This window comes from Anabrus simplex, chromosome 3 (assembly GCF_040414725.1).
Source record: "Anabrus simplex isolate iqAnaSimp1 chromosome 3, ASM4041472v1, whole genome shotgun sequence".
Classification (NCBI taxonomy): domain Eukaryota; kingdom Metazoa; phylum Arthropoda; class Insecta; order Orthoptera; family Tettigoniidae; genus Anabrus; species Anabrus simplex.
The window spans coordinates 403,015,567-403,041,999 of record NC_090267.1 but is presented as its reverse complement, the minus strand read 5'-3'; the positions used below and the strand labels follow the sequence as shown (position 1 = coordinate 403,041,999).

Here is a 26,433-nt window from a genome sequence, read left to right as displayed (position 1 = left end):
CAGGGAAGGCTTAGGAGTGGGAAGGAAGCAGCTGTGGTCTTAAGGTACAGCCCCAGAATTTGCCGGTATGAAAGTGGGAAATCACGGAAAACCATCTTCAGGGCTGCCGACAGTGGAATTCGAATCCACTGTATGCCGGATGCGAGCTCACAGCTGCGCGCCCTTAACCGCACGGCCAACTCGCCCGGTACGTAAAACTACAAGCTACTTCCTGTCACAACAGTACCGTATACTTGACCTAATGAACTGCGGAGCTGTCGAGTTACGAAACCAACGAGTTTTATGGACTCATTTCAGGATTCATTTAATGTCCATAGTCGCACTGTTTTGTTTCCACGATAAATTTAACTCAAAGAAATACCTGCTGGTACTTTATGCCATTCATCCTGACAATCTGCTCTCGGTGGAAAGTCCACGCCATACAGTGTAATGAGTTATGAGAGCACGAGATTGACAAACAGCGCGTAATGCGTAAATGGAGCCATCTGTACTAGTTTCAAAACAAATCCTTTTAGACAGGAAGACAATTCCCCATAGTAGTCACTCTTTACGACCTCTGCGTCTCGAAGGTTAGACTTGGCCTCAAATGTGCAAACAGTGGGCTCGTGAATAATGTGCTGGAGTGGAAGATGATGGTGATGATAATGCGTTCATTTTTCGTATGTCCAACTATAGGCGCAACAGAAAATTATTTCCTATAAGCCGTAGGAATTTAAATGAGTAAATTAATCCTGTTTTGTTTAATTTCATGTGTTGTGAAGACAATAGTCATTTAATGTTTCATTTTTTGCATTTTGTGATAAATGAATATATGAATAAACCTATTTTGGAATGATCTCATTTCATACATAATTTGATGTTGCCCTACTGTTCCCAAAGATTTAATAAATTGTTCCAAGCTTATGGCGAAGAATATAAATAATAGCAGTAAATGTTAAGAGAAGCACAACGATATTGAACTGTCCAAGGAAAAGAGGAAACATATCGCCCCACATTTCGAGAAAAACTGATCCTCTTAACTAAATTTATGTATAGGTTATTCTGTGTTGAATTAACGTTATAAAATTTTAAATAAATAATAGCTTATCTGTTCACCTAAACATATGTGTAATTGTATTTAACGTACTGTAAGGTTCATGCATTATATGCACAATTTGACCTTAGAATGATAATTTTTCCTGGATTCCCCTACAAGAGGATATAAAACCCATTAAATATCGTCTTTAAATATTGTCTTAATAACCTAAATAAAGGCACAAGATGTCAATGATGTCATAATACTCTGTCTATTTACCCGGAAGAATTTCAAAATAAATCGTGACTGATGTATGTTTTGACCATGACACCGTTGAAGTATCATACATCATCATCATCATCATCATCATCATCATCATCGTGGCCATCACCTGCGAGCGAGTATCATAGTCTTCCTAGTCTTCCTATGATGTACTTTCAGATGGCTGATCAGTTCAATCCGTTACATGCTCTAGTAGAATGGTTACAATAGAACTGTCATGGCGTCTACTGTAATGTACGCGTAGGAGTGCTCTGTCTGTATCTCGCAGAAGCCGCATAACGGGTAGAATATTTGTCCTGAAATAATGTGCTAAGTGAACGTGTACAACTGTGGTTCGATTTTGGACATAAATATCAACAGATATGTCCGTCCAGAAGACGAATAAGCGGATTAATGCTTTTGAAGCCACGATGAAGTACTTTAAGGCGCGCCTTCATTTGTTAACCAGCTCTGCCAACCCCAGGGAACAGTCCCTAGACTCGCTGAGTCAGGATTTTCGAGACTTCCGAGGCGCCATCTCCTCCGAACTTGCCGTGCTGAAAGAAGAGTTGTGCAAGTTAGCACGGCAGCTCTATCACCAAGAAGAACTCACTGATGAATGAGAGCAGTACAGACGTTGGAACTGCCTCCTAATCCATGGAGTCCCCGAGGAACCACGGGAGGACATTTACAAAAAAGTGAGGGAAACTTGCCAAACGAAGTTGAACGAAGACTACACGATCGAGAGCTCCGACCGGTGCCACACGATTGGGCGGCCTCAGCGCTCAGCAGCTGAAGTGGTAACTACAGACAGGCCCCCTATAATAATTAAATTTACCCGCTACCACGAAAGAAGCGGCTCCTGAAGGGCACAAAGGTACTCATTACCGACTCCCTCATCAAAATCCGTAAGATTATAATAAACCTTGCTAGGGATAACTTCGGGCTATCCCGCGTCTTGGCCCAAGATGGACGCATCGTGATCCACCTTCCTAATGGGAGAAAAAGATACATCACCACTGTCGCGGAACTGGACATCATGAAACATCTGCAGAATAACAGACAGTTGAAATGAAACAACAATGCTCAATAGTGAATTGTTTGTTATTCGCACGTGTTTCTGTACATATTGTGACATCGCCCAACCCTGTAAGTTATTACAGTCTAAATAGGTTAATAAATTGATTGTTCTTTTGTTCTTTGATTTTTCATATACTTATTATTAGCTTTAGCATATCGTTTTATACGTTGTGATATACCACATGGAATATCTTTTTCAATAATTAAAATCGTACCAAAATAATTTAATAAATCTACCTCTACTTTAGTCCTTTAAACATAGCATCCCATGATAAACCAGGTGCAGTAAAACAGCAAGATGGATTTAATTTATATGCGTTAATACAAGTATGCTAAAATGTTCAAATATATCTGCAAAAATTAATACATCAGATTTACTAAATAATCTTGTCTATTCTTCCATATAATTAATATTACATTTCTTGCGAACTAGTCTTGTATGAAGATATTCTCTGGTAGTGATATGAGATTCATAGTTTGGAATAAAAATATTCTCTCTTAAATAATTGAAAATGAAAACCTACAACCTGTTTTCCAGTCTTTGACCGGGTCAGGGATGTAATGAATGAAGCAGATATAGGCTAACAGAACGATGGCGTCGCCACTCCCAAAGTGATTTATTAATAACTGATAGATGCTATGAAATGAGAATGGAGAGTGATGCTGGAATGAAAGATGACAGGGAAATCCGGAGTACCCGGAGAAAAACCTTTCGCGCCTCCGCTTTGTCCAGCACAAATCTCACATGGTGTGACCGGGATTTGAACCACGGTATCCAGCGGTGAGAGGCCGACGCGCTGCCGTCTGAGCCACGGAGGCTCTCTTAAATAATTATGTTATGAAATATTTCTTCACACTTCATATATTCTTAAGAATAAACATATCTTTTAATAATTAAATCTAATTGCGCACCTTTAACATATCGACCCGCTTCTTTTAACTGTTCCATTGTTAGATTACATGATAATTTATCTTGACTAGGAGCCATAAATTTAAATGTTTCTAACAATCGTAATGTTAATCCATTTTCTACATTTCTACCAAATGATATATATTTTTCTTCACTATTTGTTATTGCATCAATATCATTTTTTCAATTCCTAATTCATTTATGAATAAATGAACACCATAACTGGTTAAATTATGTAAATAAACACGTAGAATGTATGTAGTTTTATAATTAATATTACAATTTTCATGGGCTACTCCCCTAAATTTTCGTGTTAAATGATCATGTTCTTTTACTTTTTCTCGAACTTCGTAGTTTTCTTCACAAATAAAATAAAAATGTATTTCATCTTCCTTTGTCATTATTATTGGTTTATTTTCTTTACACAATTTATAAATTTCTTGTGATTATTTTATAAGTAATTTTATAAATTTTTAGGAGCATCTGCACCAACATATTATATACTAACTAAAAGAAATGAGTTTATGTTTTCGATATTTATTAGTATACGACTTTTCAGAATTTGGCTGATAAGTACTAATATTTTTAATAAACACTCAAAATCAGCATCAACTAAAAACGGAACTCTCAATGAGTTATTAAAATTTTTAAATTCAAATTTTTCTCCTTCCTTAGGTATATCTTTTTTTTACTTATTTTGTTCTTTACAATCGATTTCTTGTAAATAATGAAACCTCAAACATTTATCACAAGTATCAATTTTGATTTATGTTTACTTGTTTGATTTTAAATTAATTTAGATAAAACTTTAATCCATAAATAATGGTTATTTTTCTGTTTATCAAAAGCAAATGAACATGCATTTCCTGTTTAATTTTAGTATGATAAAATGGATATATAACAAATTTTTCATCATAATCGTAAACGTTGACTGATATATTTGATTTCCTCTCAAATGTATCTATATTTGTCATTTCTACAGGAAACTTTTCTTTTTCAAAAGTCTCATTTAATTCTAAACATTTATTTGCGTAATCGCTAGCTGAATCTACGTAATTTCTTGGCTGATATAATCTTCATTGCGTTAACGAGATCTGATTTCTTCATATTACAGTAATTTTTAATTTTATACCAACTTCCCAAACGTCTTAATTCTCCTATCACTTTATCACTTAATTTTTGTTCTGTTTGATTACATGTTTGTCATATTAGATTAATTAATTCATCCTCTTTCAACTTCGAATAAACTTTGTATTTCTGTTCTTTACAAATATTTGTTAACTCCGAGATAGGCTTTTTGTTCAGTTTAGATTCCATTTAAGTCATTTTTTATGATTATAAAAGTGGATAAGTCATGAAAATTCCCTTAAAAGTTTTCTGATAATTTTCGTCTTCTATAAACACTATCACATTCAACTTCATTTTGAAAATCTTCTGACAGTTTTCGTCTCCTATAAATAATATTCCAATCAACTTTATAATAAATTCTCTAACATAATTTGTTAATGTTTGAAATTCAGCGATATTACCCCCCAGCAACTTTATCTTGAAATTCTCTAATAAAATAGCCCGAGAGTTTCTGACTGCGAGCAAAACTCCCCAGACAAGTTTACTTTCAAATTCTGTAATAAAATCTCCGAGAGTTTTTGACATGCAGAAATATCCCCCTAAGCTACTTTATATTGAAATTCTCTAATAAATTTTTCCAAGAGCTTTTTACTATAAGAAATATTACACCAAGCAACTTTATCTTGAAATTGTCTAATTAAATCTTCTGATAGTATTTGATGAGAAGAAATGGTTATCAAAGGAACTTCATCTTTACATTCTCTAATAAAATTCTGTGATAGTATTTGATATTCAGAAATTATACTCCAATAAACTTCATCTTGAAGTTCTCTAATCAAAATCTTCTGAAAACTTTTGATATTCAGAAATATTATTCTTCAATCAACTTTATCTTGAATAAAATATTCTGATAATTCATACTTTTCTGTTATCGATTCCCAAGCAATTAGATATATCAAATATCTATAATTTTATCATCCATTTATATATAATAAAATTCTTTTAAAAAATTTTTCTAACTGCGAGACAATATTTTTAAATTTGTTATAATATCTATAAAGGAAGATGCCTTTTTCGGACTATACTTCCAAATCAAGTTTTTCTGCTATTAAGTACAAATTCTAAAAATTCATTATGTTCATATAGAACCTTATTCTTAAAAAATAAAGCCATCCATTAATATATCTAAGGGATGAATCCATTGTTGGTGGTAAATAAGGAAAAATAATCCATGTTGTTTTGATTTAAATGTGCACTCGTCCATTTATGTAAAATGCGTCATTGTAGAAATTAAACATATGAACTGAGTAAGTATTTATCGTCGTATGGACGTTTGTATCTGGTCGAATATTCCACAAACATATATAGGTTTTGGACAACAATTAGAAGCATTAAACTCGGATAGTCCATCATGTAAATCTGGTTGTTGATAAATCATAACAATCTCACCGGATGGTCTTTGATAAGCAGCCATGATATTTTTGAAATCTTGAGGCAAGAATATCAACCAATCAGTCATGAACTGAGGATGCATATTTTTTGATCGTGGTTGAAATATAAAGATCGAGAATCCAGAACCATTTTTCGTGAAATATGTACATCAGTTGATTTACGATTGAAATAAGTTTATATTCAAATCACAGAGTTTAGGCTCTCTCTTTGGTAACTCGGGCGATGGATTATTTCTTTCAGGTTCGTTATTCTCGGTAGAATTCCCATATAAACTACGAATAGCAAAACTATCATCTTCGTGTAATTTTATTTTATTTTATTATACGCCAACATAATTGCATCTTGATTATTTGAATGTGTTACTCCTAAGGTCTTCATAGACCTACGTGTGGAGCTCTGCGAAAACAGGGCTCACCCATTTCTTATCTATCTATCTATCTATCTATCCTAAGGCATGTCGAATTTCGAGTAGCAAAACAGCATACAGATTATTTTGGTCTTTTGGCGTATTGGAATCAATGTTAAAATACAGATTTTTCAGCTTGATAGATGTAAATTTCAACAGGTGAATTAAAGCTATTTGGATAATGTGCGTGAACCTGTACTCCTCCTTTACTATCAAATTTATTAGAACATCGTCCGACATTTTTTTAATTTCCGTGTTGAGATACTCGCTTGTTAGAAATAATGATATCTGGATTCCGTACATCATTTTCAAACTGTAGATCAGCATGTTGTCGCCACGCTTCGAAAGCGGCTTCAGCTAATCCTAGTACTTGTTGATTAGCTAAAGGATAATGTCATTTAAATTTTTATTAATCCAACTCTACTTTCTGGTACTGAAATATATTTCATCATTCGGAATACCACATCACGGGCTGTTGATTTATTCTAATGTTATTTGATCTAATTTTTCATTAACTTCGAGATTGTAGTACTCTTGGATTAATTTTAGAGCTTGTTGATAAGTCGTTAGATTTACTTCTGAAATTTGTTGTTCATCTACAGCTCATGTAAATAATGTATTGCATATAAAGTTTGATTTTGCGATTGCGATAGTGGAATAATATATTCTATTGTTAGGAGAACGGTAAAAACGAAGTATTCTTTCCATTTAAATATGAACAAATTTTGAGAATATTTATATATATCCATATGACTCTGGCTGAGCCACCATCAAGTAGCACCACCTACACAGTACGGTTTCTTTTCCCATTCTGATACGTCACGACTGTTATCACCATGTCTATTGTTTTCACTGCATTCATCTGTGATTTATGTATGTAATGAATAGTGGCATTCTGATATAAACCGTGCTGACCTTATTACTTTCAGAAACATCGTGCCTTTTCAACAGATAATGGGCCCGGGATGCGCATTTGGAAAGTGATTAAATGTGTAGTGATAAAATACACTGAAAAATAGATGTGTGAAAATATCGTGTCGCGCACGGTTGGTGAGGTTGAGGCATTTAGCGAAGTGTCTTCTGCGAAGGAACAGTGTGTGAAGATGGATACTTCAAGTATACTGCGCATTGAGAAGTCGAAAGACAACTTTGACACGTGGAAAATTTACATGAAGACTATGTTATTAAAAATCGTACGTGGGTGTATGTAGCTGAGATAAATTTTAAGCCTGAACCGGTCAGCGAGTACGCGGCCGCTATTACAGAATGGGAAGAACGTGACAGTGAAGCAATGTCAGATATCATCTTGGCGAATCAACCCTCAGAATTGAAACAGGTAAAAGCTTGTGTCACTTCGCTTGAACTGTGACTAAAACTAGAGTCGATTTACCTATCGAAGGGGCCAGCGCAGAAAGCAACATTATTAAAGCAGATCGTGCTTCAAAGAATGAGTGAAGATGGGGGTGTCCGCGATCATTTTCGGAGATATTTCGACGCCGTGGACAAGCTCAATGGTATGGATGTGGCAATCAACGATGATTTGTTATCCATATTACTTCTGTATAGCTTACCAGTCAGTTTCGAATACTTTCGGTGCGCGATACAATCTCGCCACAAAATTCTAAGGCCCGAGATACCGCATAAAAATTGTCGAAGAAAGTGACGCGAGGAGCAGTGACCGGAACAATATGATACAAAACTGTATGACTGTTGAACGAAAATACCAGAACAAGAATTATAGAAAGCCCACAAGCAAAGTCGATAAAGGCGAAAAAGGAGGATCCGTATTTCCATATTTCTTCGTTGTTATCGTTGTTAAAGATACAGTAGGTCATAAGGTGAAGCAGTATAAATCAAGTAAAAATGATCTTGACAATGCTCACAAGGCCGAAGGAAGTACCTCGCCATATATTACATCAGAACTGAACTCGTGCAAGTTCGTGACGGACCGCGACGCAGATACAGTGTAGTGCCTCGACAGCGCCTGTACATCGCACATGAGTAAAAATCTGGACAATTTTTCACAAGTAGAATCCGATGTTTCTGACGATTTAAAGTTAGCGAACAGTTCTACAACGAAAAAAGTGCAAAAGGTGTTGTGACAATGTCAATGTCAATGGGCGTTGATGGTTGTGATAAAGTTTTCTACCTATGCGATACATTATACGTACCTGATCTGCATACTAATCTACAGGGGTCACAGCGTAGTGTTTGACAAAACATCCGCTCGAGTTACAGATGCGAACGGTAGTACCTTATTTGTCGCACGTAGAAGTCGGATTTTATTTCGTTTGTGGGGCGCACACCGAAGAACAGGGAAAAATTGCCCGAGCTGAAGATACGCGCAGAGGGTCCATTATGGATTGGCACATTCGATTGGGACATCTAAACATAACGGATCTACGTGAGGCAGTCAGGAATAAAAGAATAGAGAGAATCGAAATCATCGACACTGAAGAGGATTTTGAATATGACATCTCTCTCCAAGGAAAGATGACACGTACCTCTTTTCCGAAGAAGTCCGGTAGGAGAATAGAACCAGAGGAATTGATTCATTCCGATATTTGTGCCCCTATCAGGGTTTTCTCGAATGGAAACGCGCGTTACTTCGTTACATTCGTCGACGATGCGACTGAATGGTGCGAAGTGAAGTTTCTTCGTCAGAAAAATGAAGTCGTTAATGAGTCTCAGGACTTCAGAAAACGTTTGGAAACACAAAAACCGCGAAGATAAAGATTTTTCAGTCTGATAATGGTACGGAGTACGTGATTCATAATTCGACGCACTGTTGAAAATCTGCGGGATCCTACGACGCCTGACGATTCTGCGTAACCCAGAATAAAATGGAGTAGCGTAGAGGAAGAACCGTACACTCATCGAGATTGACAGATGTTTATTAATGCAGTCCGGACTTACTCCTTCTTTCTAGGCAGAGGCTGTTGCAACAGCGAATTACATTAGGAACAAATGTCGTACAGGTAAACTAGGTGGACGAACTCCTTACAAAGCCTGAACTGGAAAGGTTCCAAATGTTTGTAAAATCGAAAAATTTGGATGGGAGACCTACTGCCTAAAGCGATCGCCGAACATAGAAAAATTCGACCCTAGGGGAAGAAAGGGCATATTCCTCAGATATGCGGAGCAGTCCAAAGGTTTCAGAATTTGGATACCACAGGAACGAAAAGTGGAATTCTCACGTGATGCAAAGTTTTTGAAAGGAGGCAGAAAAGGGCCAAAATACGATCTTGATATTTTCCCAAGTCAGTGCCTAAATGTAGAGCACTTTGATGAAGATCATTCCAGGATAGAGCCAGCGCAGGTTGATCCTTTCATCAACGTAAACGTAACTCCTAGACGTATAGAAAGTACAGAAAGCATTAAAGATCCGGATAGTTCAGAAGAAGAATTTCTTGGTTTTGATAATGAACCAGAACCAGAATTACTACAATCTTGACATGTTGCAGGAAGACCAAAACTTGAATCGTTCGGGAACACAAGGGAGATCTCTAAAGCTTTACCAGGAACGCAGTGGAGGACAAATTGATTCGGTATGACTGGTTGAGGTTCCAATTGAGATGGCATTTTCAGGTCCAGAGAAAAATGAGTGGATGCTGGCGATGACAGATAAATTTGTCTCCATTCTAAGAAACAAGACCTGGGAACTCGTAGACCGCCCAGAAAATAGGACTACAAATTGATGTCGTGTAATCCTTAGGAATAAGTACGGAACAAAAAGCGAGATCACAAGAAGGAAGGCTAGAATAGTTTTTTGGCTAGTTGCTTTACGTCGCACCAACGCAGATAGGTCGTATGGCGATGATGGCTAGAGTAGTGGCAAGGGGTTTTTCCCAGAGGCCAGGTAGATATTAAACTGAAACGTTCGCACCAGTAGCACGACTCAGCTCAATACGAATGGCTACTGCGCTCGCCGTTCTTCGTGGGATGTATGTCCGACAATTCGATGTAGCAACTGCATACTTAAATGGGATTGGTGAAGAAAAAATCTTTATGGAGGTACCAAACTACACCAGAGAAATACTTGATTTCATCGTACAGGAAAGCAATGCAACATCTGAGATCATAGATTAAGCCAAGAGGATGCTGAAGATACTGAACAAGGATTGTGTATGCCGTATTAGAAAGGTTCTGTGTGGCTTGAAGCAGGAGGCTGGCCGCTGTTGGCACCAACGCTTGAACGAGCAACTATTAAAGCTTGGTGTCAAACCATTGTCCGGCGATTCGAGCGTCTATGTGAAGGGTTCAAATGCGGATGCTCTCGTAATCATAGTTATGTTGATGATATTTTAGTTTTGTATCTGAACTCGAGAGAAATTGACGAAGTCCACACATTTATAAAAAGGTCGTTTGAGTTCAAAGACCTAGGAGACATTACGTACTGTCTCGAGACTGAGTTTTCTCGAGATGAATCCGGTATCTCCTTGAAGCAGAAAGGTTACGTTATGGACATCTTGGATCGCTTTCGAATGTCTGATTGCAAGACCGTGGACACACCAATTGAAGCTGGAATTAAAATGTCAATATCAAATACTTAGTCCAGGGATGATGGCTAGATGCCCCCCTACAGAGAGCTCATAGGTGCTCTTATTTACCTATCAACTGCAACGCATCCAGACGTATCTCATGCAGTGAGTGTCTTAAGCCAATACAATGATTATTTCGGTAAAGAACACTAGCAAGCAGCAAAGAGGGTAATGAGATACCTTAAGGGTTATTCTGATGTGGGAATCATCTTTGGAAGCGATACCAGTAATTTAACTGGCTATGTAGATTCTGATTGGGCTGCGTGCATCAACGATCGCAGATCATACACTGGCTTTAACTTTAAAATGTATGGCAGGGTCGTATCTTGGGAATCCAGGAAACAACGGTCATTAGCATTGTCCTCAACGACCGCTGAATATATGGCCTTGAGTGAGGCTTCAAAAGAGGCAGTGCACTTACGACTGGCAAGGGAGATAGAGATAGTGTGTCGACTGTACAGCTATATAACGACAACATTAGAGCTCAGAAGCTTGCTGGAAATCCTGTTTTCCACTCCCGGACGAAGCACATTGATGTGTGACATCATTTTGTACGAAATATTCTTTCATCTGGGGACGTTCATCTCGAATACTTGTCAACTAAAAAGATGCCTGCAGACATATTAACCGAGGGACTACCGAAGGATAAGCACTGGAAGTGTTTAAAATGTCTGGGTGTCAGAAGACTGAAACGTTACAGCTGGTTCATCCTTCGAAAGGATACTTATATATATATTCATATGACTCTGGCTGAGCCACCATCAAGTAGCGCCACCTACACACTACGGTTTCCTTTTCCATTTTGACACGTCACGATTCTAATCTCCATGTTCATTTCTAATAAATCGGCTTGCCAAAGATCATCGATGTCATAAGTCATAACTTTCTGTCTTGGAATATATTTTTCATGGGTTTATGATGTTCATTTATTATTTCTTCTCTAATATAATGGGTCCAAAGATTGTGAATGAACAGTATAGGTTGCGAGGAAGGGAAGAACTTTACCGTGACAATGAAAACCTAACTGAGTCCATGAGGAAACGGAGACTTAAATTCTATGGGCATTTATTTAGAATGATGAGAAGAGAGTAACCAAAAGGATTTTCACAATAACAGACAGCAGACCTAAATTGTCGGACAGATGGTTCAGGGAGGTGAGAAAGGATCCCGAAGAGGTGGGACTAAATTCAGAATACGTCTCAAAACGAACAAAGTATAGGTCAGTGATCGACAAATTCCAGGGATTTCATGATGAACCAAAACTTCACTGTGGGTGACGAAAGAAAGAAGACAGGCTGCCAGAGAAATGATGCTAAAGTTTTGGCTGTGAAAAAGGCTTCCAGAAACATGTAACTGTTACCTAACATGGTCTCTAATGGCCGTAAACGAAAATATATATATTTAAATTTTCTGATTTCTTTTACAAACTTGCTTTCCTTTCTTTCACATTCTGAACATAAATATTCTATTCTAGCTCGTCCATTAATAGTCGTAATTCTATGAGGATGAGATGTTTCAGTAATTTTTGCATTTTAAATACCAAATATGATCATGCATTTATTAAAAACATAATTATAATTATTTAAACAATACATTCATCAGGATCAAATTATATTTAGATAGAATCATCAAGTGTTATTTCTCCAGACATAATTATTTTCACATGACGTGGTAATATCTTAAGAATGTCACCAATTTAAAATTTAACCTACGTAAAGGACCTATTTATTTCAAGTTGCTTTACGTCGCACTGACACAGATCGGTCTTATGACGACGATGGGACAGGAAGGGGCTAGGAGTGGGAAGGAAGCGGCCGTGGCCTTAAAGGACCTATTTTAATGATTTACTCAAATCTATATCTGTAATAGTATCTTTAAACATATATCTTTTAAGGTATACAGAAAAAATATTTTGCATATTATCACCTATATATTTTTTTGGAAAAGGATTTTTAGAATCAACAACTGAAACTATTATTTTAATTATGTATAGTTCATACAAAAACATATGGCTTATTTCGGTATCTAATTTAGTTTCAAAATTCCTTTCCAATCCTTTCGTGTTAGATTATGAATATCATTCGTTATGGGAGCAATTTCTGGTTTTGTAGAATAGTCCAGAAATACTGTTACAATTTCTTCTTTTGTATAATATGTTTTAACTCATCTTTAGATATATTTCTTGAACTGGTGACTTTTCTAATCCTAACACCACTATTTCTTAATATCTTTCTTCTGAATCCAAAATAATCCGTAGTATACCGGATTTTAGTTTTGAATACTATTTCAAATTTGTCGTTAGATACCAAATTTGAAATTATATTGTCTACATCCGTCTTTATATAGACATTATCATCTATATTTTTATCCAATCTGACAATTTTTTTTATTCTTCAATAAATTTATCTTCAGATACAATAGGTTAAATTTTTCTACAACTTTCTTGTTAGAAAAATTATTTATTAAATTTGATATTAATAATTATTTTAAAAATTTAGATATGAAATATTTAATTTTATTATCTAAATCTTTCTTTTTATATAAATTATAATTAGTATTATTTAGTAATCCTAAAATTTGTGGATTCTTTATCCAAATTTTCTTTAGATAAAATGCTCAATTTTATCATCTATACCTCTTGTTATAATATTATCAACATCTTTAATTTTATTTCCGAATATATCCATTTACTATATCGAAAATATCCGACTCGTTGGCTGAACGGTCAGCGTACTGGCCTTCGGTTCAGAGGGTCCCGGGTTCGATTCCCGGCCGGGTCGGGGATTTTAACCTTAATTGGTTAATTCCAATCGCACGGGGGCTGGGTGTATGTGTTGTCTTCACCATAATTGCATCCTCATCACAACTCGCAGGTCACCTACGGGAGTCAAATAGAAAGATCTGCACCTGGCGAGCCGAACCCCTTCTGGGATATCCCGGCATTAAAAGCCATACGACATTCCATATCCAAAATTTCATAAATTTATATTTTTCTGAAAACAGTTTATGAAAAAAATACACAAATGACCACACACAGACACACACACACACACACACACATATATATATATATATATTCATCACAATTTTGCATTGTCTGTGTATTAAAAAACAAGTTATTTGAACCAAGATAATTACTAACTGTATAGGTATATTCACTCCAAATGAATCTGTACCGGGCGGTACACCTCCATTCAAATATTGAGCCAATTTAAACTCCTCTACAGGAGAAGTTTGGAACCTTGAAAACTGAACTAATTCTACTATTTCTTAAAATATGTCACTACTGTAAATTTGGTAATCTTGTAGTGTTCTGAACTGTGTCTATTTTGATTTGTGTTTGTTTATTCCGTATCAAGAAGTGTGGACATTCTCTTCTAGATGTCTCTACAGAGAAAAAACGAGGATTACGCACTCTGTTGCAAAGGAATGAACCTTCCTGAAGAAGTTTTGTGTTCATAAGTTTTTGACCTTACTAAATGTTGTTCTGTGGTTTGTGGGTTGGCAACATTAATCATTTCTACCCGCTTGTTTTGAATTTAGCCAATCCCGAATTTCTCTAATTAATTTTTGACCAATAACGTATGTCTTATCCGATAGGGAAATGTTGTTTTAAGCTATCCAATAAAGTTGTGGGGGGGGGTGTGTACTCATTCTTGAAAGGTCTCGAATGTTCCACGAGGGTATATAAACTGCTGATTTTTTGTCTCGGTGCCACTTCAGTAACATCTTTCGCAGTGTGTGAAAATATATAGCAGGGGGCGGGAAGCGCCTCTTTCTCCAAGCAGCAGTTCATCTACAAGGTAATGGCCTGTTAACATCTTCATTTCTTGCTAGCTCAGCAGTTTAACTCTCGGGGAAGGTTCGAAACCTTTAGTATGTAAACTACCCTTTTAAAATGTAAATTCTTTTCTGTCTATCTATAAATTACAAATCTGTAAAGCGGGGATAGAGAGTGCTTCACCCTCTCGAACTCCCCTTCATTTTGAATTTGAGGTGACTATGTTTTCGTAACCGTTTTTCTCTTCCTTCTTAAAGTCTTAAACTTATTTGCCAACTAGTCACCTCCCTAGTATGGGATTAGCCCCTGTATAACTGGCCGAGTGCCACCTAGGTTTTAAGAAGTTTCATGTAGGAGTGCAAGCTACGCCTCCAGTCAGTTTGGTTTTTTGGGCCATTTAATTAACCCAAAGTTTTTTTCTTCATGTGAAGGCCCTGTAGGTTGGGTACAAGATACCCCTGTTTCACTGTATGTGCGCCTTAAGGGCAGTTAGGAATGAAGTTTGTTGTAGCCTTTGATAGGGTTGTAAAATTGAGAGCGGGTCTGCTCTTTTCTTCTTAACATTGTAATTAGGAGCAAGTGCTCCTCGTACTTAGGGGTTTTCTGCCGTTCAGCTATTGTGGTGGTGAGCTGTGAGCTCAGAACTTAATCTTGGGGCTCTGTAAATTCTTAAATTGTTAACCTGCTACTTGGTAGCTGTTACATCTTTGTTATTTGTTGTCATTTGTTGATTTTGAAAAGAAAATATAACCTTTGTTAGAGTTTTAAATTAACCTTAATTTCGTAAGTTGAAACCCATTCCAGCCAGCACCTTCTTTCACCTCTGCAAATCCACGAAACATCGTAACAGAATCAAAACAAACTCTTCATTATTTATTTTGAAATACCGAATCCAGTGAGTACCAACATGATCAGAATTATCTAAATTAACAGTTCTCGGTTAATTTTTATGGGGATTTTGAGTTAATTCTTCAATCATATAAACAGTTTTAATATGTTGTACCCGTAAAAAGTGTTCATATCTTTAAGGCGCTTGATATTAAATTAACGAGCATGGATCTTATCCTAGGGAGTGGCTTTATCATTGGAGTTGGTACAGAGAGGGGTATAGTTATCAATTTTAGAGATTCTTTTGATAAATTGAGTTTATTGATCATCAAAAGCAAGTTCATATCACCTTCGTACAGCAGCATGGAAGTGTCGTGGCTGGTTGGTACCTCCGAGTCCTGGGATGGTGCTGGACATCGCCTGGGCAGGGACCACACCTGCTCTGATGAGGAGTTCTGGAACGTCTCGAGGTTCTGGAATGTCTCGACTTTCTGGAATGTCTCGACGTTCTGGAATGTCTCGAAGATTGGCACACGTTCCTGGGTTCGATTTGAGACGTAATTCACACTTGAGTTTTCTGCACGGCACTCCACACATTCATGGCACTGTCTGAACAAATATGACCTTTTAATTATGGTTACTGCACTCTAGATATTAAATCAAAACGTTCTGGAATAATCACTCGAAGAACAAGATGATATCGACTTTGTACTGGTAGGAATGGAAGTTCATAACACAAGCTTACTGTAAATTGGAATGTTCTAGAGGATTATAGTCACCACAGTTCTTAATGCATAGTTTCTGAAGATTTAAAACACATTGGCAATGAACTGAATAAATAGCACTCGGAAACTGTCTTGTTCCGTCAATAAGCGAAGTGAATAGCCATTAAAGGAAATGATATTTGAAAGAAAAATACGGACTTCATAAATGATGGATTCACTCAAACTACTGGAAAGTTCTAGGCTTTCTGGGAACGTGACATGCGTATTCTGAATTGTCACAGTCTTTAATGAGGATAAGAATCAAAACACAAGTCCCAGTGCAGCACTTGGAAAGTATTGCATATTTCACAATTAAACGTAATGTTGAACGTCCCCTAAGTTTCACAGTCTTTACAAGACGTAAATTCAATGAGGTACTTGGGAATACAAGTCATATCGTTCAGACGAAAGTTTATATTGGTAGGGCACAAGTTCATCCTGCACGCTCGGAAAATTTCAATGTTCCAGAAATTGATTCACAAAATACAATTTCGAATAAGTTCGAAACGTAAGTTCAATGTGGTACACAACACTCGTGAAAATTCAAAGTCCTTTCAATCGTCGTCGGATAACTAAGTCCCTATGTGGCACCTCAAGAAAATAACAAAGTTCCAATGTGTAGAAATAACAAAGTTCCAATGTGTCAAAATATTAAAGTCCCAACACGACACTCGAAGAAAATAAAGTTCCGGTGACAATGTTCCAGTATGTCACCTTAAGAAAACAATAAAGTCTTACCGCTACACTTGGCGAAAATAAGTTCCAATGAGACGCTTCGGAAAAATAACGAAGTTCCTATTTGGCATTTTAAGAAAATATCAAAGTCCAATCACGACACACGAAAAATAACGAAGTTCCAATGTGTCAATATGACAAAGTTCCAACACGATGCTCGCAGAAAATAACGAAGTCCCAATCAGGCACTTCAAGAATGTGATGAAATCCCGACACAACACTTAGAGAAAATATCGAAGTTCCAATACTTGCATTTCGAAGACTGTCAACTAGAAGTTCGACACACACAATACTCCTCCTGTCACCCGTGTCACAGAGACGGCGGAGTGACAGATACTCAATTCGTAGGTCGGGTGGTCCTCCTTTTATACACGTTCGCATGGAAGTGTCTAGAACTCGGGCATTATCTCCCCTTATAACTCCTATAATACTCGGTGGATTTTCTTGAAATCTTGACAGATTACGTCCATTGTAATGGTTTTTAAAATGGCAGTGCCGAAATAGCGATAAAGTAGCGCAAAATGTACTTTTGAGGGTAAGCTGGAACATTACCATATATGGCACGTATAGCTGGCTTACGGCGGCCACGTCACTCGCTGGGTACGTCACTGCGTTCGGCGGGCTGCCTACCTTCCACCTCGCGCGAAGTTCAACAAACATACTTCGGACTTCTCTTGTAGCGACGGTCCCGGTACAATATTTTATTTTTCATTCCTTAACTATTTTCTTCTAAATCGAAATTACTCAGTGGCTTATTATATCTTTTAATATTTCTTTCAATATTTTTAAAAATTTATCTCCTAATTCCACTACTTTTCTTTTCTTTTTCCAAATTATCCCTTTTTTGTTTATTCAGTACAGAAGTTGCAATTCCTGCTGCTCCACAGCTAATGCTCCAAAAGCACCTAATGCAGCAATTAAAATTGGCAAAAATCCTCCATGTTTTGTTAATCCAGAAAGCTCTTTTATCTTTTTTATATATGCATATATTTTTGAACAATTGGAGTAGCTAATGTTAATATTTCCCCCTTTTTAATTTTTGTTGATTCCTGACCCTTTTGTTTATCAGTTAAGTAGTTATCAGTTTTCAAATTTCAATTGATAATTTAAATTTAATTGCATTAGGTTTCGCATTGTCTTTTGCAGAAATATTATAATCAGTACTAAACCCTTTCATTTATACACTGACTGACAGAGCAAATGCAACACCAAGAAGGAGTGGTCAGAACTTTATGCCAATTGTAGGGTATACTGACGTCACTGAGGTATGCTCATGATGTGAAATGCGCCGCTGTGCTGCGCACGTAGCGAACGATAATTGGGACACGGCGTTGGCGAATGGCCCACTTCGTACCGTGATTTCTCAGCCGACAGTCATTGTAGAACGTGTTGTCGTGTGCCACAGGACACGTGTATAGCTAAGAATGCCAGGCCGCCGTCAACGGAGGCATTTCCAGCAGACAGATGACTTTACGAGGGGTATGGTGATCGGGCTGAGAAGGGCAGGTTGGTCGCTTCGTCAAATCGCAGCCGATACCCATAGGGATGTGTCCACGGTGCAGCGCCTGTGGCGAAGATGGTTGGCGCAGGGACATGTGGCACGTGCGAGGGGTCCAGGCGCAGCCCGAGTGACGTCAGCACGCAAGGATCGGCGCATCCGCCGCCAAGCGGTGGCAGCCCCGCACGCCACGTCAACCGCCATTCTTCAGCATGTGCAAGACACCCTGGCTGTTCCAATATCGACCAGAACAATTTCCCGTCGATTGGTTGAAGGAGGCCTGCACTCCCGGCGTCCGCTCAGAAGACTACCAATGACTCCACAGCATAGACGTGCACCCCTGGCATGGTGCCGGGCTAGAGCGACTTGGATGAGGGAATGGCGGAACGTCGTGTTCTCCGATGAGTCACGCTTCTGTTCTGTCAGTGATATTCACCGCAGACGAGTGTGGCGTCGGCGTGGAGAAAGGTCAAATCCGGCAGTAACTGTGGAGCGCCCTACCGCTAGACAACGCGGCATCATGGTTTGGGGCGCTATTGCGTATGATTCCACGTCACCTCTAGTGCGTATTCAAGGCACGTTAAATGCCCACCGCTACGTGCAGCATGTGCTGCGGCCGGTGGCACTCCCGTACTTTCAGGGGCTGCCCAATGCTCTGTTTCAGCAGGATAATGCCCGCCCACACACTGCTCGCATCTCCCAACAGGCTCTACGAGGTGTACAGATGCTTCCGTGGCCAGCGTACTCTCCGGATCTCTCACCAATCGAACACGTGTGGGATCTCATTGGACGCCGTTTGCAAACTCTGCCCCAGCCTCGTACGGACGACCAACTGTGGCAAATGGTTGACAGAGAATGGAGAACCATCCCTCAGGACACTATCCGCACTCTTATTGACTCTGTACCTCGACGTGTTTCTGCTTGCATCACCGCTCGCGGTGGTCCTACATCCTACTGATTCGATGCCGTGCGCATTGTGTAACCTGCATATCGGTTTGAAATAAACATCAATTATTCGTCCGTGCCGTCTCTGTTTTTTTCCACAACTTTCATCCCTTTCGAACCACTCCTCCTTGGTGTTGCATTGTCACTGTCAGTCAGTGTATTAGGCCTCTTTAAACAACAAGCATCCTCCTCCTCCTCCTCATCATCATCATCATCTTTCCTATCCCATCCTTACCATAAGACCTATCTGTGTCGATGCGTCTTAAAGCCAATTATAAAATTTAAAAAATTGATTTCAGGGTCTTATAAAATGACAACGGTGCCAGATATCGAATTGTTTTCTCAAATTATTTATCAGTATGACCAGACCTCTAAAGCTCATATCCTCGGTTCACGTTGTCTCCGACCACCCTCTATAGGATATGATAAGACAAGTTATCTCTAAATGAGCATTACATCATTGAATGTTTTTGTTACAGTGTTCAGAAGATGTTTTTCCTATTACGATTTCACACTACATATTATCATGCTGCAGGCAACTGCTACTGCCACCTCGTTCAGGCAGGATCTTTGAAGGACCACTGCAGTGAATGTGTGAGACCAGAAACAGAAATAGGCTGCACGACGGAGGACTGGTATCAAGTAGGCCTGTGTCAGACGCTCCATCACAAAGCGATGGCTTCTCGCATTATAATATACATTAGGAACATTGCTGGCATAAATTCCAGAATAATACAGGGCTTCAGTAGTCATGATGATGCACGGAAACGATTATTCACCAACTTAACGACGCTGTCGTTAAGTCTAAAGAAAGAACACCTCGTGACCCGATCCAAAACAATCTTAAATAATCTCATTGCCTAAAGATTTATCAGCCTTTTTGCAAAAGTATTGTCCAGAGCTGACTCCCGTTGCTACTCTATATGACAGTATCTCCGTAAGCTCCCCTAAAAGAGCGTCGAACTATTCCTCAGAATCCATGAGCTTGCATTCAAGGAACCTACATAGAAGAAGCAAATCAGTGCGCAGTACGCCGAAGAAAATGTTTAAAAGACAGACTGAACTGCGTTAAGAAACACTATTTTGTGCACTGTAAGCTATATTACGTTATTATACAATTAAATTTACGTGTGCTATTGTACTAAAACGTAATTTGCCTCTATAAATAGATAAACCGTAATGTTATGAGGTATATTTCTTTGTGATAATTACGGAATTACTAACGCCCCAAGCCATGATTCAAATTACCCGCAACACATTTATTGAATTGTAATAAATAATTCAAATTGAGGAATTGAGAAATGAATTAAATAAACAATAAGCAACTAATACCTACTTTATAAAAAATATATAAAAATTTAAAGTGTAGGGTGTTGTAGAAAGTACAACTCGTGAATAGGGTATACCGGGGTTTGTCGTTACAATTTTTTTTAAAATAATTTTTAACTTCCCACATACTATACGTAGCATAATAACACCGACGTAATGGGTTATTACTGCCCTTCAGGTTAAATTCAATTTTTTTATTGTTATTCAGCCGCCTATTTATACGAATTTTGCAATTATTTGTCAATATGTACAGTGTAACAACTTTCCCCACTATGGGGCATGTTGTTACACTATATGGGGCTTGTTGTTATAGGGGTTTGAAAACAGCACACACCCTGAATATATTAATTGTTTATTATAGATACGTGGCATTATGTCACTTTATGATACTAATATGACATTGGTAATTTTATGATCAAACTTCTTATTCTTATATTAATTTTTCATTGTTCTCGACTAATCTGATGACTCAACCTCGAGTCGTCAGCAGAGTTGCAGTTCACAATAGAACTTGTTGAACTTGGTACAAGGGTCATGTGCCCATTGGTAGCATCGTGTACATTGAAGATATTTTGTTGGTGGCCTAGAGCGGGAGTAAGGCTCAGCACACTCAATACAGAGGTAATCGTCTTCTTCCTCCGACGATTCTGTTCTGACGGTTTACTTGATTTTGATGCCACATGTTCCACTTATTTTATGTCCCTCTGTGAACAAGTTACGCCGTTTTCTATATTCACGCTTTTCTGCCTCAGTTTGTAACGCAGCTTTTATTGGAGTGTCTGTCAAAATGGCACTTTCCGTCGTATTCCGCTTATGTGCGGTCTTACGAGGTCCTGCCTTAGGAAATGGCCTTACTTCTTCTGGACTTACGTGAACAGCAGTTAAAGAAGTTCCTGGTGTAGGAGACGATGCAGACGGGTCGCTGCATACATAGTTGCTAAAAATTGGCAATAAAGCATCAAGATCCCCAGAACACTAATCTCTGTTGGTTTCAAGGGGTGGACGATCGGTTACAGCAGAAGGCAAGAAATCATCGTCTGAAAAGATCTGGCTGTTAAAGGGCCATATGCCTGTAACTAGCAACCCAGACTTGATGTTGTTGGGAGTGACAGCTTTGGGTAGCGACTGACGGACTATGGTTCGGATATCATAGATGAAAAGAGTTTTCCAGGATTACTTCTCATCCACGCGTCAGAGGCACAGCCCAAAAACTTCTTGAAGGCTCTGAAAACAGATGTATGCAAGGGCTGTACTTTGTGAGACGTGTGCGGTGGAAAGGAAAGCAATACCACACCGTTTACCTTTGCGAGATCGAGGAATGAAATATCAAGGCGAGACGGATGGTTATCCAGAAGAAGAAGAACTGGTTTCTCCATGGTAGCCCTGGCGTGAGTAATGAAATGTTTCATGAAGGACTGAAAATCTTGACCTGTCATCCATCCTGATTTATTTGCGGATCCTGCACGTCTTTCAGGTCCGTTAGCGATAAAATGATCTCTGAAGTTATTCCTTGGGAACACAAAAAAGGGAGGCACTGAATTTCCACTCGCACTTACAATCACAGTAATGGTAATTAAGGTACCCCTCTCCGCAGATGTCACAGAACCAAGTTGTTTCACGCCTTTCCTTGCAGGTATATTGGTTGATTTTTGAACATTAGTTACAGCGATTTCGTCCACATTGTACTCTTCGTGACACTGAAACTTATACAGATCATACACGACACTCAACTTGTTAAAAGCGGGCAAGTTGGCCGTGCGGTTAGGGGGGCGCTGCTGTAAGCTTGCATCCGGGAGATAGTGGGTTCGAATCCCACTGTTGCAGCCCTGAAGATGTTTTTTTCGTGATTTCCCACTTTTAACAACACGCAAATGCTGAGGCGGTACCTTAATTAAGACCACGGCCCTTCCAGCGCCTAGGCCTTTCCTATCCCATCGTCGCCATAAGACCTATCTATGTCGGTGCAACGTAAAACCACTGGCAACTTGTTTAAAAATGTTCACACGTTGTGCCTATTAAAACTCGTTGCTCTGCTTAAACTCGTCGCCTGTGGTAAAAAATGAAATGGCGTATGGCTTATAGTGCCGGGAGTGTCCGAAGATGTTCGGCTCGCCAGGTGCAGGTCTTTTGATTTGACTCCCGTAGGTGACCTGCGCGTCGTGATGAGGATGAAATGATGATTAAGACGACACATACACCCAGTCCCCGTGCCAGAGAAATTAACCAAATATGGTTAAAATTACCGATCCTGCCGGGAATCGATACCCGGGACCCCTGTGACCAAAGGCCAGCACGCTAACCATTTAGCCATGGAGCCAGACGTTGCCTACGGTGTCCGGATAGACAACGTAATTTTTCGTTTGATAAATGCTAATAGCCAGTCACAAGAAGCTTGTTCTGTTTCACTCCAACCAAATGGGATAGTTACGTTATTTTTCACAGTATATTGGTACGCTAAGCGTCGAACCTCTTTTGTTGAGAGACCACAATCAAGTTTTCATTCTTTCTCTATGTATTCTGCAAGATCAGACTCTTGGGAATCAGGGAAGACTTCACGACGTATTTTGTATCCTACACTAGGCACAACGGACTGTCCAGATTCTGAAAATAGACATAAAGGGATATATTCGTATTAACTATTCAGGAAAAAACTATTCAAAAACTATAACTATTCAGGTAAAATTTAACATGTGACATGAAAAGTGAAAAAATACAATTACATCCTAAAATTATTATAGTCCTACGCCTGTAAATACAGCAATATTTTTGCGTATCTATGATTGAATGAATTACTGTAATGTATTTATCTCATTATCTGAATGATGGAAACTAAACGGCTTAACTGACGTTCCTTTCTCAAGTTTCTTACAGAATATATGTAACGTCATAACATTTATTCCGTATGTTTGTGCCGCCTTCCGTAGAGAACACGAACTAGAGAACATTTGCTTCGCCTCCTTCATGTACGACTCTTTTGGCGCACTGCCTCTTTCTGTCTTCCGGTTATAATTCTTCATATCGCCCGTAAAAGGTAAGCTATATGCTTCCTACATACTTGATATACATTAAAATCTAGTGAGGAGCAAGTTGTCACAGTATAACAACTTATCCCCAGCTTACTGTAACAACTAGCCCCCTGTGACGCCATTTTGTTTCGCATCTTATAATAATCACAATTAAAATTTTGTGAATATACTGTCATTTACCTCAAATATTGATGAATTATTAAGATAATTATTGAATCCCTATCTGTTGATGCTTAGAAGCTATGAATTTATATTCTGTTAACAAAGAAATTTTTAAATGCTAGATTTTCGTGGCGTCGACCTCTAAAGATCTTATGCCACAACAAAGAAATTACTGACATACAAAACGCACATTTGCTCACATAAACGTTGTGTGGCTGAATGTCACGAGTGCCGGGGTTGAAAGGAGAAGGGCGAGGATGTACTACTGATTTAAAATTGGAATATAACAACTTGCCCCGTGTAACAACTAGCCCCGGTCTCCCCTACTTGTTTATCAGGAACAGGCACGGGTGGTGAAAGGTGAAACGCGAGGTGGCATTGAAAACGAGAATTAACACATTTTCTTTCACTGGTCATTTATTTAAATTAAGCGGTTTTCTCCCTCTAATACAAAGGGAATTTTACAAATTACGTATCTAATTCCCTCCTTGGGGACTTAGAATTTCCAATTACATATCCTCCATAACATATTTTACCTGTACTGAGACGTTTCAGAGAAGTCCTTGTTATGTATCCTGAAGACTGGTTAGATCCCCAACAGTTCGCCATCAGCTATCATAGATAGTTTAGGCATCACCGAAGAGGAATGATAAGGAAATGAGTGATTTGGATGCCCATTGATTTCCTCACCAATCCACAAAATACTACTACACATAATTCTGCCAATTTGACCGAAATGTACACACTAACTGATCCTTCGTGACGAAGCTGTAAAAACTTAAACATTTTAACTAATCTACTTTGTTTCCTTCCATTCAGGTATCACCTCCATTCAAATTCACTGACAAAGTGAAGGCGATTGAATTGAATGAAAAAGCTGTCAAAGGAGGGACCAAGGCTATAGTGACCGGATGGGGCGTAACTAAAGTGAGTAGGAATACTTCCATTCATTATGTAATGTTATTACTGTTATTTTTAATAAGTAAGGACTTTGTCTGAGTTACACATAGATCTATGTGCACTTTTTCTGAAGTCAAAAAATATTGAGAGTGTTTTACCGTTCACTGTAGCAACATTTAGTATTGATATCTTGATCTTAAAGCGTAGTGTTTACGCTACTGTGAAGTAGCTGTGGTGAGTGAGATCGGAGAAAAGGCCCGAATTGCTACTGAGTGGTGTGGTTAAACAGTTTTTATTTTGGAATAATTTCAAAAACTATTACATATTACAAGTGTTTAAAACGCGATGTCTTTTAGATTAAACCTTATAAAATGACTGACAAAGACGTAAAAGGAAAATGAGCCAAGAATCTAAAATTCTCATTTAAAATGCGAAATACAAAATATATGTATCTTGCAAGTTCAAACTGAAGCAGCATCTGTCAACGAAGTGGAAGCTCTTCGACTATCTTTTGTGTAATACCTTGGAGAGGAAAAGATGTGAGTTCAAATTTGTATGGATGACTACAACTACAAAGATGGAACAAAAGAGGTTATTGTAGAATCTGACATGGGAATACACGGATATGAAGTAATGAATGAAATAGGACAAAGGCTTCTTCAGTATTGCTTTCGGGTAATGATTGAAGATCTAAAATTCATACTTCAAAAACATGGATTTCTCCCTAACGTCACATCACAAAATGAAATCGGTAATTTCTTCACGGACATTATATCTTTATCAAAAATATGGAGGTACTGAACAACTCGGACTTTCATCTCGGAATTATAAGATCTATACTTGTTTACTAATGAAAAATAGACAGTGAGAAATGGTTCAGATTCAAACATATTCCTGAGGTCGATATTCGGATAAGGATGATTTTGTTGTTAAGATTCAGAGGAGATCAGTTTCGTAGAGCAAGAATGTACAGAGTGCTTGGAGAAATGAAAGTACCTCTTGGATAGTATCAAACAAGCTGAAAATGAAGCACAGTTAAGTAGAGAGCGAAAGTGATAAAATAATCGCTAGATTTAAGAGACCACACACGAAATAAAGGACAGTTCAGACACTAATTACTCGAAACGGGATAGAATATACTGTACCAGGAAATACACGCATTTCGTGCTTGAAGAACATGAGACTGACGCAAGGGGTGTACGGTATGCTGTCTTGGAGCAGGTACAGAGAATGGGAGGTTTGAACTTGAAACAATGTTCATAATTCTTTTGAACTATTCTTTTATTAAAATAAAACAAATTGTAACATCACCTCAGTACAGCCGGAGTTACTCAGTACAAGATCTTCTAGTACAGCTGAATGCCGTGTCAGTATCGAAACCTGGTCCTCCTCGTCCAGGTTAGGAAATGGCTGCCAGAACCATGAAAACCACGGAGTACTCCCTCGCTGGCTGATTTCGAATTTCCACAAGTTGTACAATTTACCAGACATTGTAGAACATCTTGTAGTTCACGTACAGGTTACACTCACTCCAATCAATGAGGTGAGCACACGTGTCACTATACTTGTACTATGGTTGAGTGATAAAGTGCACTAGAGTTTGAGGACGCAATAGATCTTAGAGTTAAAATCCACAGCCTGTTTCCAGTCATTCGACCGGGTCAGGAATGAAATAAATGAAGCCCCATCTAGCCGCGAGGATAAGAATTGTGCCGGCTGCCGAAGCCTGTCG

At 38.4% G+C, this 26,433-nt stretch overlaps 1 protein-coding gene across 1 annotated transcript in view; it reads left to right on the top strand.

The window, feature by feature from the left end:
* Positions 1 to 26,433, top strand: part of LOC136867378 (trypsin-1) — a 124,815-nt gene that overhangs the window by 63,231 nt on the left and 35,151 nt on the right. Inside the window, exon 5 of the mRNA XM_067144558.2 lies at positions 24,621 to 24,728. Coding sequence (XP_067000659.2) covers positions 24,621 to 24,728 — 108 coding nt within the window. The remainder of the gene's footprint in view (positions 1 to 24,620; positions 24,729 to 26,433) is intronic.